Source organism: Tauraco erythrolophus, chromosome 13 (assembly GCF_009769465.1).
Source record: "Tauraco erythrolophus isolate bTauEry1 chromosome 13, bTauEry1.pri, whole genome shotgun sequence".
NCBI lineage: Eukaryota > Metazoa > Chordata > Aves > Musophagiformes > Musophagidae > Tauraco > Tauraco erythrolophus.
Window position 1 is genome coordinate 22,961,613 of NC_141477.1, and position 12,382 is coordinate 22,973,994.

Consider the following 12,382-nt stretch of genomic DNA (forward strand, 5'->3'; position numbering starts at 1 on the left):
ATGGCGAGCGCGGCGGGTTTCGCCGCCGTCTTCTACAGCGAGCCGGCGGTGCTGGGGCTCCTGGCGAACGTGGTCAGCGCCTTCCTCCTCTGCCTGCGGAACTTCGCCGTGGCGCACACCGGCCTCCGGCCGCGGGGAGCGGAGGACATCCTCGCAGGTGGGCGATGCTGCTCGTGGGGGACACTGGGGCAGCTGGTTGGAGGTGAACTTGCCCTGAGAGCACCAGGCGGGATGGACTCTTTGAGAGTCATGCCCATGGGTCAACGGACAGCGTTGGTGGGATAGGTTGGGAAATGTGGGCTTTCTCCCATGTCTGTGTGCTTTTGAGGGTGATTGCTCCTCCTTCCCCAGCAACTGCCAGGAATCTGGTCCAAAACTTTCATGTGCAGTTCCCCTACCTTCATAGACCCAAATGGTTCCTAGACCTGCTCACCAGACTGAGCGTACCAAGGGGCTCGGCGGCCACACGCCAAGGCTCAGCACAGGCGTTTCTCATAAAGGTGGGAAGAGAGGGGAAGACAGAGGCCATAGGGCTGATTGTGAGAAGGCTGTGGGACCTGAGGTGGGTTGTCCCCCAGGGCTTGGAGACACAGCACTGCCTCATGCAGCTCAAGCCATTTTGTGGCTTGCTTCCTACCTGACGTCTTCATGTGTCTCTCAGGTGTCCACCTTGTCCTGATTGGAGGCTTTGTCCAGCTCCTGGCAGGATTCCTTGCCTTCCGGAAGTATGACCACCTCGGAGGTGCAGCCTTTCTCACCTTCTCCTCTCTGTGGAGCAGCTACGGGGCTACACGCATCATCGCGGCCGCTTACCCCTCCTTGCAGAACATAATGCTGCCCTCGGGGAACGCCAGCCACCTCCTGCCCACCGGCATGGCCCACCTCTCTGCCAGCCAAAGCGCGGTGGCCGGGCTGGTGGCCTACATTTCCATTTCCTTTATCCTCTCCTTCTGCTCAGCCACGGTGAACTACATCATGCCCTTCATATTCGGGGCCATCGCGCTCGCGCTGGTGTTCGAAGCAGTTGCGCTGTTTGGCCAGTGGGCTCTGGTAGTGTCAGGTGTCATTGAGCTTCTCATTGTCCTGTGCGGGTTGTACGGAGCGGTGGCTCTCCTGTTCAAGGGCATCACACAACGATACGTCCTTCCAGGCTTTGGGCATCCTCTCTTCAACGTCTTGCTACTGGGGTCAGCACAGAAGAGCTCTTCCAAGGCCATCGGAGAAGAAAAGAAAAAGAATACAAAGTATGCTGAGCCAATGGCCCTAGGCAACATCTGCGATACCGTCTCTCCCTTTTTGTTTGCCTTTTACTTCTTTGGGTACGTGAAGAACTTCTGTGTTGGAGTGGCGTGGATATCCATCATCTCCAGCTGCCAGCTGCTGTCCAGCTTCTACAGTTATCTGAGAGGTGATGCCTACTACACTACCAAGTTTGGTGTCCACAGCCTCTACTGGCTGGTGATGTCTTGGGAAGAGTTTACGCTCACCGCCTTCCTTGGGCTGTCCGAGGCTCAGGAAAGCAGGCTGGGAATGTTTGGAGGGTGGTTCTTCCTGGCCATTGCCTGTATGCTCTTTCTGATGTCAACCCACAAAGACACCCTGGAGATGCTGCAAAATGCCTTGTTCGTCATCCTCACGACCGCCTCCATCCATCAGATCCCGATGTCGGGTGCCCACCTGTTCCTTGGGGCCACCTGCAGCCTCTGCACCGCTCTCTCAATGTACGCCACTTTCGCCAGCCTCATCAACTCCATCGGGGAGAAGGCTTTGATCCCAGTTGGTGTCCAGGCTATGTCCAGCTCAGCTCTTCAAACCACACTGATGGCTGCCAAAACCTGCTTCACCAGGTCCAAGAATTTCCCGAGCGGCACCAGCGCTGAAGTGCCGGATGCCTTGTTCTACATCTGCAACGGGCTGGCGGCGGTCTCTGCCATCCAGGGTAGCTTCAGTGACCCCACCAAACAGCGACTCTCCATACCCTCTGTGCTCATCCCAGGAGCCGTAATGCAGCTGTACGTCTGCAGGATCCAGGTTCAAGGAGGGAGAAGGTTTGGTTCCGTTCTTCCATTCTGCTACGCTGCCTTCTGGGGAGCATGGACCTGGCTTCGGTTTGCAGGTAACGCAAGGTCAGGATTACTATTTTGCTTAGTCAAAAAAAAAAAGGATGTCTAGGAAATTTCGGATGGCTTTCTCCAACATAATTCCTTCTCCCAGGAGATTCAATGACACCAGGTTCACCAATATTCCTCCTTGTAGCAAGACAATGACCAAAGATCCCAGCTTGCACTCATGTAGTTCATTGCCATCGGTACTCTCACAGCTACAGGAACCCAACTTGTGTCTTTGATTCCAGCAGAGGTCAAGATTTCCCTGCTCAGCTATTGTGAGACAGCACTCAGACTGTCTCCAGGCTCTTACCTCGGAATAACAGTTCAGGAGACGCTTTTTAGACAGCAGAAGACTCCAGGTTCTGGATTTATCCTTCAGAAGCCTGGAGCAATTCATCTTAATCGGTCATAGCCATGAAATAAGACCTCAGAACGATGAGCCTGGGCTTTAAAAAGCCTTATTTAGCTCCAGGTGGGCAGCATGTCCATACAGCCTCCGTGCCAGGTCCTATTAAAACGAGCACCTGTGGGGAAAGTTAAAGCCATTGCTTAAGAGGTATGGCAAGAAGCTATTAGTGTTTTCAGCCAGACTCTGTTTATTACAAGCTGGAGGTAAAATCATCAGCTTTTTTTGGATAACCATCACCGGTTCTTCAGTTCATACCTCAAACGTTTTGCATTGCAGAAGCAAGGGGTTTCAGCATGGTAGGTTTTCTTTTTAGTGGCCACCATCAACCAGTTTGAATTGTGGTCGTTCCAACGGCAGATGGGTGGTTCTCCTGTTACGTTACACCTAATGGTTTGCTCACAGCCAAATCTGCTGGTCCTATTTCAGGCCACTTGGTGAACATCGGTGTGGGGAACAGCGAAGGATTCACCGCTGGTTCCGTTGCCTTTTTGGTGGTCAATGCTTTTTTAATTGTTTTAGGTAAGTCTCAGCACCACATGTGATTGTTTGTTGAGGGGTGTTTGGGGTCAGATCGTTAATCGCATCTGCGGCCACTCTGTGGTGGAGATGCACGAGTGAGGGAGTCTCAGCTCAGTCCGTCAAGATTAGGCAAGAGCTGAAATGTTTTGCCCGCAGCCAGTAACAGAAGCTGAGTTGGGCTTAGAAGAAACAGTCATGAGGGAACGGAAGAACATTTCAAAGAAAATAAAAGGTTCAAATAAGGTGAAAGTGTTAGACGGACTGGGCCACTGGCGTGTACCCACAGTCACCCTCCAGCCCAGCTGCTGTAAATCAGAATCTTCTTGGCTGCCCGAGAAGTATTTTCCGTGTGAGCACAGCGTGCTGGCAGGTGGAGGGTTTGGCAGCTTCGAGAGCCGAGGGCTGAACAAACCGTAGCCGTAGCTCTCTGTCCCTCCATGAAGAGGGAAGTCGGATCACGGGCTGCTCGGTTTAATCAAATAGGATTAAGCTGTTTTAGGAAGTCTTCTGCGGTTTCACCTCTGTTTTTATGGGCCGTTCTCTGATGTGGTTCCCTCTCATTTCTGTTTCTTTTTACAGCTTCCTCTTTTAACGTGGTGCTTCTCTGCGTGACCCTTGCAATGGAGCTCTTGGCCGTCTGTTTCCTGCTCTTTACATTGGAGACCCTCCCTTTGCCTTTTGAAAGTGAGTTTTAGGGGAACTTGGTCCTCAAACCTTCACCCATAGAGTGCAGTGAGTGGGTCCCCAGCGCAAGCTCAAAGTGGACAAAAGCAAGCAGAAGAGTGTGTCGTCTTTCCCTAGAAGACTGGTGCACATCCGTGCTGGAGATGCTGAGTCTTTCGGCTCCATGAGTGGAAGAGGACACCTTTCCTGGTATCATCCCCAGGTCTTTGAGCTTTCTAACAAACATTTAGGTGTGGCTGGTACTGCTGGATCAAGACAACCTCCTGAGGTTCTGTACAGTCCTACTTTCCAGTAGTTGTTCAGTGAGATAATATTTGGGATGAACTAGGCTGGTCACTGGCGTGAACGGCTGAAAGCTTTGGCTTTGCAGCAAGTGAGAATTTTATTTGTAATTACACAGAGTGTTTTAACAAGATGCTTTGTAGAAGTGTTTCCACCAGGAAAAAAAAAAAGAAAAACAAACCCAAACACAACCAAAAAACCCAGCCATATGGCAAAAGATGCACAGGTAGGAAAGCCTGGAAATGCCTTGAAATTTTAGACCCACAAATACGCTGGGCTGCAAGGGTTGCACGACAGGAAAGGCTGAAGTAAGTTTGCAATGCTGGGAAGTCATGAGACATAGAAGAAAATAAAACTTTGTCCTCACCCTTCCTGCCTTTGACTGTCTGGGTTTGTGTTTTTTTCTAGTTGTAATGCTGAGCATCTTCAGCATCATCTGCTTCTACGGAGCAGCGGCATCACTTGCAAACAGCATGTTTGGGAAGGATCTGATGATGATGGGACCCCCTCTGTTCACAGTAAGAGATTTTTCCATCATGGTGTAGCTTCCCTGGCCAGGAGGGATATCCTGAGATCTTTGGTCTTACCTAGGGGAGTTCAGATTTCTGCTGAATATCTTTCCTTCGAATCCCTTAGTGCCATTTGAAATCCCAGTCACAACTGGGAGGCGAGCTATGAGGTGAAAACGAGCTCTCTTCCATTCTGAATAACATGTATGGAAACTTGGAGAAAGGGTAGGGACATTTACAGAACTCCCACCTTGCTCCAAAACACCTGCCTCCATGGTCCTGTGGAATTAGCTGCCTCCAGTCCAAGAGCTGCTGACAGACTGAAGTTTTAAAAGCCATAACCTGGGGGGCAGGGGAGCAGGGAGGTGAAAGTTTCCCAGAGTGGACAGCGAGAGCTCCCCGCAGCATCTGTTAAATTTAAACTTTTTCTACCACCCTGTATGTCTGACCAAGGCAGTTCCACCTAACTGGGTTGATTAATCCGACAGCTCTAATTCCTGCTGCAGAGGAATTTAATTTTCATTAAATCAGCGTTTTTAACCATGGAGACTCATGAGAAAGCTCTTGAAACTTGATCTCACTCAAGTTCCTCTGGATTTAAGATTCCCTAGCATTGTCCTTGGGTCATTTTGGAGAGCAGCTATTTCTCCAGGAAGCAGTCACTCTGCTGGGTGGGATTCATCTCCTGTAATTTTAGGCATCAGCAGTTCAAATTTCCCACCTGAGCTGGTATCTTGACTTTATTACTGGGACAGAACTAATTGCTTCTGCTTTGTAGTTCCTCACCCCCTTTAGCTGAAGCATCCCCAGAAGTGCCACCTCTGCCCTTGGACTACCAAGGGAGCAGGGCACAGTGAGATACCTGCGTTTGGGCGCACTGAATCCTACCCTGTGTTTCATGTTTCCTTATTCCCACCGTAACGGATTTGTTGCCTCCTGATTATCACCAGGCCGAGAGCTCCAAGAAGGACACCGAAGATCCTCCACCCTGTGTCTGCCCCAAGTCCCACCGTACGAGCGGCTTGAGGACCATTGCTGACTTGCTGAACACAGGGGCGGTGTGCGGGGTCCCGACGGACACTGTGTATGCTTTGGCAGCCTCCTGCAAACACCCTCAAGCCATCGAGAAGGTCTACAGAATCAAGGTGTGAACACAAGGCTATTGTCTTGTTCCTTGGATCCTGCTTGTGTCCTATAGATGAGTTATGTCCAGAAACTAGACCCCTTGTTTCAAGTTGTCCCAAGACTCAGAATTTGACTGTGGGTAGAGTTGATGGGCAGCCACACCGAAACATCATGGGCAGTTTTCTGAGTGGAGCAACCTGGGGCAAAGCACCCTCTGCTCTGGGCGTGGGGCACCAGGAGTTAGACAGCGATGTCCTGCTTCGCTGGGGAGGGGGCCAAGGCACGGACCCAAACTGGCACAGCCCCGAGGCTGCTCACAAGTGGGTCCAAGCCTGTGTTTCTCCTCTCTGTCTTATGAAGTGCTGAATCAGAATCCCAGGTCTACACTTCTCCAGATTTTTGGAGACGTTCAGTGCTGGAATCGGCCCCAAAGTTTGCACCTTCAACACAACTTCTGCAGCCTGGCCCCGTCTGTTCTCCATGAGGCAATTTCCTGGCTAGCCTGGAGAAATAAGCATAACAGACTATCTCAGCTGGCAGTTAGCGTGAACATCAGCGACAAGGGCAGTCTTTTCTGTCCTGCTCTGGTGCCAGTGCTGACCTGCCCTGCCGATGAGACAATATAAACAGAATGTAAATACATGCCCAGTTCCTGAGTCATTTGGCCCCGCAGAAACTGATGTCAGTTGAGGACCGAAATGACACCGCTTTGTGAGCTCTTTTCATTTCCCCTCCGTGTCGCTCTCTGTTTGACAGCAAGTAAAATCATTTCGAAGCACCGAGGAGCTGAAGATGTTGGTTTTCCAAGGGGTTAGTCTCTCCTTCTCTTATCCTGTCGTGAATCGGTGGGTTTGACGTTGATTGACACCAGCACAAGTTAGAAGGAAATCAGGCCCCTGGTGTAGAAGATGTTAAAAGCACCGATAACGAGCAGAGTGTCGCCGTCCCTGCGTTGGCTGTGGGATTTGGATGCAGGGGATTTGGATGCATCCTGCTGAGATCCCACCAGCAGACCGCTGCTCTCCCTCTTCTTCAGTTTGCACACGCAGACCTGAGCTGCTGCATCCATCACCGCGTGCGGTCCCCTCCTGTGCTCACCGTTTTCTGCAGACAGCGTCTCGCTTGCTCAGAGCTCCTGGTCCCCGGGAAGCACACAAACTAGGATTCCAGTGGACTTCGGTCTTCTCAACTCAAATGTTCTCTCTTCATCTGTTTTTTCCCTTCCTCTCTTCCCGGTTTTTGCAGGACAGGCCTCAAGAGAAGCCCATCTGCATCTTCATTTCAAACCTGGACCAGTTGCGAGCAGCTGCTCCCCCCATCAGCCCGCTGCTTTGGGAATTCATGGAAAACGTTTACCCCGGTGGCATCGGCTGCATTATCGAGAAAGGAGAGTGGCTGAAGAAGTTAGGTGAGACGAACAGGACAGCCCTTCTCTCCCTCTTTCTTGTTTTCGGCACAGCGAGTCTGCAATCCGCACACCCTTTTGGGTGTCAATGGGGCGAGGTTCCGTTCATTTTGTCCTGAGAAATCATCTCTGGAGCTCTGATGTGCTTTGGTAAATGTTTAGCAGAGGGTGTTAATGAGCTGGAATGACTCATTAACAACGTGAGCCACCATGATGATTTCTTTAACCCAGTCAAACTCGAAGCAAGTGAGGTTCATCAGCCCAAGAGGGTCACCTCTTGTAAGCCCATAGCCATTAACTGGGAATGAGCGTCCCCTGGGTGAAGCATCAAAGACAGAAGAGAGGTCCCAGGGGATGGGGTTCCTATGGGCATCCCTTGTCATTGCCTCTTCCTTCCTACCATATGGACAAAGTCAAAACGCTGTGAGCAGCAGTGTGATCCACACCCAAACTTGGCTTCTGGGAATCAGTGAAAATATTAAAGACTGCAGAAACAGCCAGGTGTTGCGTCGGTCTCGCCTCTGCCAACATCCTCTGTCTGTCTTTCAAGGGGTTGGAGCAGGCTACAGCAGAGTGGGAACTCAAGACAGCATCATGATCAGAGTGCCTGACCTGACTGTCCTGGTGCACCTCATCGACATGACAGGGCCCTTGGCGATCACATCTGCTAATCCCAGTGGAGAGGTTGACAGCACGCACCATGACATGGTCATCTCGTGAGTACCCTCTTCACCAGCATGTCTATCGCAGCGCAAACCACCTGTCCGGCGGGTGGCCAGCAGGTTTAAGTGGTGTGTAGATCAGGATTTGATGCCCTGCATTGAGGGGAGCTTCAGCACAATGTGATACGAAGTGCTGTGTAGTGGTGTTGCGTTTTTTTTTTTTTCCTTCCCTACAGACGTCTTGGCCATAAGCTGGAGGGTGTTCTCTGTGATGGAGAATCTGATGAGGTGGTGGCATCCACTGTGGTCAACTGCACAAAGATTGATGAAAGTGAGTGTAAGAACCACCCTTTCTATGTCAGCAATTGCGTTTTCCTGGGATGTTTCCACTCCTTTCAATAGCATCAATCTGGCAGCACAACGTGCTCCAAGAGTAACAGCTCTTGAGTGCCTGGACATTTGCAAACATGTTGATGAAGAGGAACAAACAAAAGATGTCCTTGGAGGACCTCTGTGTTGACAGAGAACAAGGCATTGAGGAGAAACATGGTTGTGCAAGCAAAATCTGCCTTGTAAGAGCAAAAATGCTTCAAGTGGGAGGGTGGATGCTCCTGAAAGGAAGGGCGTATACTCCTCGTAGACCACCAGAATGAAGGTGTTGTAGGAGCTCGTCCACCATGATGTCATAGCACAAGCTGAGATGTCATCAGCTGGATCTGGGTTGTCATTTGAGTGGGATCCTCCAGTGGAAAACTAAACTCTGGAACAAAGTGTGGGGTCAGTGTTCGTAGGTGGTTTTGCTTTCTGACAAAGTTTCTGGTCCTCTTGCTACATGACTCTTTTATTTGGATATCCTGAGCGTTTGGATGGCTCTACTGGTCCAAGATACTCCTTTATATTTCCATCCCTTTCTTTCACCCTTTGGGAAAACTAATTTTTTCATTCTTCCTCTGGGAAGGTGGCATCACCATCGTGAGAGAAGGCTGCATACCAGCGGGCAAGGTGATGCAGATATTTGAAAGACTGAAGAACAGAGTGGTCTGAACCTTTCCCTGGGTGAAGGAACGGTGTCTGCTCTCCCTAAAAGACGTGAAGCACCCCACGCCTCGCTGGAGCACGTGGCCTCGTGAAAGCCATACCTTCTCTAATCAAGCCCTTACTTCCTTGGGAAACAGCAGCACTTCCCCACCCAGCCTCTCTCCTGGGAGCTTTCTGTGGCTATTTATTGTTTATCTCCAGTTAAGTGCCTGAAACCACCGGGAGATGTGCCCACAGAGCGCCAGCGGCATGAGGAGCTGATGCGTTCCTGCAGGAATTCCTGGAGCTCCCGTGTTTCCTAAACGCCTTGAACTGTGAATGTCATGCCTGCGTGTATATCCCCTTCCACAACACTCAGATCTGTGTATTTCAAACTGCTAAAATCCACGTAATAAATCCTCTTTTTGGAACATAAGGAAAAGGCTTGGAGTTTCTTTTGATTTCCACTGAGCTGTTAGTCCTCCAAAAATTGCCAGGCTCCATGGCCAGGCGCTGGAGGAAGGAATAAATATTGGAAGGTGTTAATTTTAAATAACTCAGCCCCCGTCCTTCTCTGGCACCTTCACAGCTGGTCCCTGCTTGGCCCAGGTGAGTCCCCAGCTGGTCTCAGGGCAACGTGATGCGGGTCCGTGGCCGCGCTGGAGCTGCAGAGGTTGGGTGGCCCCCAGCTCCGCTGGCTCAGGAGCCATCCCCACGCTGGTCCCCAAGCACGGGGACCTGTGTTACGCGGCGTGGAGAGCGGGGAGCTTTCTGCCAAAAGCGGAGAACAGCACTTTCCTCTTCCCCCAAAGCAAATAAGGCCCCGGGGAGAGTCAGGGACGAGGGAAATTCGCTCTTAATAAAGATCAACCTCAACCAAGGAAACGATGAGTTAGGGCCCAAAGGCAAGAGATTGGCTTCAAAACACCGAGATGCGCGTTACGGACTGGGAGGTTTCCTGTAATGTTTTTTTCCTGTACTGGAGGCAGCATCCAAGTGGCAGAACTCTGCCAGCTCCCTTCGGTTGTTCCTTCTCCTCCCTCCTGCTCTGGGCAGGGATGTCGCTCCCTCGGCACAACCTCAGTACCACCTCCCAAGGGATGAGCCCCTTCACTGCTCTTCTTCCTTATCGTTTTAGAACATCTCTCTTGCTCACAGGCTTCTCCCCCCAGCCACATCCATCTACATCTCCAGGCAGGAGCTCCCTCCCTGCTCACCCAACGCTGCCCTGGGACTGGAGCAGCCAAACCCGGGAGCTTTTGGGGCTGGATTCCTCCCACGCTTCATTACTAACATGTAAACAGTTGAACTCCGGTTCTAACCGTGCCCAGCTTGCTTTGGCACTGGGCTTGTTGTCCGCCCGATCCTCCGCGCGGTGCAGCCTGCGCTCGAGTTTGCGCTCAGGAATCGCCGTAAAGAGCAGCTTTCACCCCGGCTCCGGGTGACGGGCGATGTTTCCTTCAAGCACGTCCCCAACACTCCCAGTTAAAAGCCCTTGGCAGCCGTTCCTCAGCTCCGAACACAGGCTCCCCTTCACCCTGCAGCCTTCTGACCCTGCAAAACCCACTTGCACCCTCCGCTCCCGGGCTGAGGGCTCTCACTGTTCCCTCTGCTCGGGCACAGCCGGGTATTCCCAACCTCCTGCGGTTTCCCAGCCCGTGCCAGCATCTGCGAGTGGAATTAAGTCACGCTCTCCTCCCTGCGCGGCCCTTACGAGGGCTAAACAAGCCTCTGCACACACTGAGCCCTTCTGTCCCACACAATCCCATATTCTGCCTCGCTGAGCCATCACCCAGGGCGGCACCTATATGACCAGTCCATGTGTTGGGAGCTCCTGTTCCTTCCCAGAGGTTAAAACCGGCTCCTTCCTCCTGCCGTGAGCGGACGGCACGGCACGTTTCCCATAACCTCCGCAGGGCACCATCCCTCCTGCCCTGCCAGCTGGCCGTGGCAGAGGCGAGAGCAGAGCAAACATCTGCTTGTCTTTGCCAGCTCCAGAGGCTGCCCGGGGCATTCCCCCAGGAAAACGTGAGCCGGGAGCGTTCTGCCTCGCCGCTCGCTCAGCCTCGGGCAAGGAGCACAAGGAGCAGGACCTCTGTGCCACCCCATCTCCCCAGGACAGAGTTCTCTTTGATTTCTGGACCTGGCATCCCTCTTCATGCCATCATGATGAACCGTGGCCCCTTGTCCTCTCCAGGAAGCTGCAGAGCTCCCAGCACTGATCGGATTGATCGGCACCGATCGGATTGATCAGCCATATGGGGCGTAAGGGGAAAGTCAGCAGCATCACGGTGCTGCGGTGAGAGAGGGGGGACCAGCTGGGAGAGCGGGGCAGGAAACCACCCGAGACTGGGTAAGCTGAAGATTATTACTCCGGGGATTTCTGGGGAAGTTTTAAACCACCATCATCCTCTCTGGCCCCCACCCAAAAGGCACAGAACAAAGTCGTCACTAAGTCAGCGCAGTAAAACCCTGCTGCTTCGCTGGGACGGAGTTACCCGTGGTACTGGTGCTCCCAGGATACCTGCACCCCGGCTGCGGGTGCTGCCACGGAATGTTTGGTGTAAATGCAGAGAAAAAGGAATTTGGTAACTATCTTGGACGAAGAGGGAGCGGTGGGCACTGCTGACACCGGGTTATTAGTGTAGTGCAAAGGGTTGTTGACCTGTTAACCTTCTGCAAGCCCCAGGACAATAAAGCATTTATTCAATAAACGCATTTAAGTGCCAGCTGAGGTCCACCACCATCCAGAAGAGGCTTAACTTTAAGCGTGCGGTCAAGTCCCACAACATGGGACTTCTCTCATGTTTTAATCCTCGAAAAACTACTCAACCTTTCCAAGAAAATGAGTTTTTTTAATATTGGCTGCAAACTGCTGGATCAAAAAAAAGAGCAGAAGGTCCCTTCTTGAGCTGTCACCTCTGCGATGTGGGTCTGCGTTAGATTGTCTCCGTGTCGGTGGCACAGGACATTTCAGCCCGAGGGAAGGATGTGGAGTTCCCTGTCTGCTGTGACCAGCGCACACCCAAAACGGTCAGGATTTGGTAAATCAAGGCAAGTTTTGCCCCAGTTGGAAAAGTTCCCCGTGGGGCTGTGGGCTCCTGGGACGTTGCACAGTGAACGTTTTGGTAGCAGGAGCAGCTCTCACCTCGCACTGCTGCTGTCTGGCAGCAACATCAGGGCTGGGATGTCTCTGCCCTCAAGGGCATCGTGGTGATTGGAAAGTCAGGGGTTAAACAAGCTATTTTGCAACTTCAGAGCTACGGTCAAATCTATAATTTACCTTATAAATGGAGAAAGATAAGAAAATTGCAGGAGTATCTTGGCTTCAGACGACAGCTTCGTTTTGGGGAGAACCATGAACGGAATTTCCTGCGACAACACGCGCGCACGAGAATTACCCACCCCAGAGCCCAGTGAGGTCAACAAACCGGTCGTACTTCTGGGCAGGGTGACAGCCAGAGATGTAAAGGTGGGGACTCTTATGCATTAATTGAGTTTTTATGGTTTACTGAATGAGAAAACAAACAAATGGTGTTACAGAAAAAAACCCCAACGTTCACCACAGTCCAGGCTTCTTACCTTGACACTCCCTGTCTCCGAAATATTCTGCTGACTCATGAGAAATCACGAGAGAGAGAGGGGTGTTTGCACCGTACCTG

At 51.8% G+C, this 12,382-nt stretch overlaps 1 protein-coding gene across 1 annotated transcript; it reads left to right on the forward strand.

The window, feature by feature from the left end:
- LOC147527937 (uncharacterized) lies at positions 1 to 8,747 on the forward strand. The gene is made up of 10 exons (XM_086619840.1): positions 1 to 157; positions 662 to 2,116; positions 2,944 to 3,036; positions 3,616 to 3,720; positions 4,411 to 4,520; positions 5,462 to 5,656; positions 6,882 to 7,044; positions 7,592 to 7,757; positions 7,940 to 8,034; positions 8,662 to 8,747. Exons 1-10 carry the CDS (start codon positions 1 to 3, stop codon positions 8,745 to 8,747), a joined length of 2,625 nt encoding a protein of 874 aa, XP_086475966.1.
- Positions 8,748 to 12,382: the final 3,635 nt, after the last annotated feature.

Coding starts and splice junctions, on each gene's coding strand:
- LOC147527937 (XM_086619840.1), top strand. CDS start 1: ATGGCGAGCGCGGCGGGTTTCGCCGCCGTCTTCTACAGCGAGCCGGCG. Junction 158..661: donor AGCGGAGGACATCCTCGCAG/GTGGGCGATGCT, acceptor TGTGTCTCTCAG/GTGTCCACCTTGTCCTGATT. Junction 7,758..7,939: donor CACCATGACATGGTCATCTC/GTGAGTACCCTC, acceptor CCTTCCCTACAG/ACGTCTTGGCCATAAGCTGG.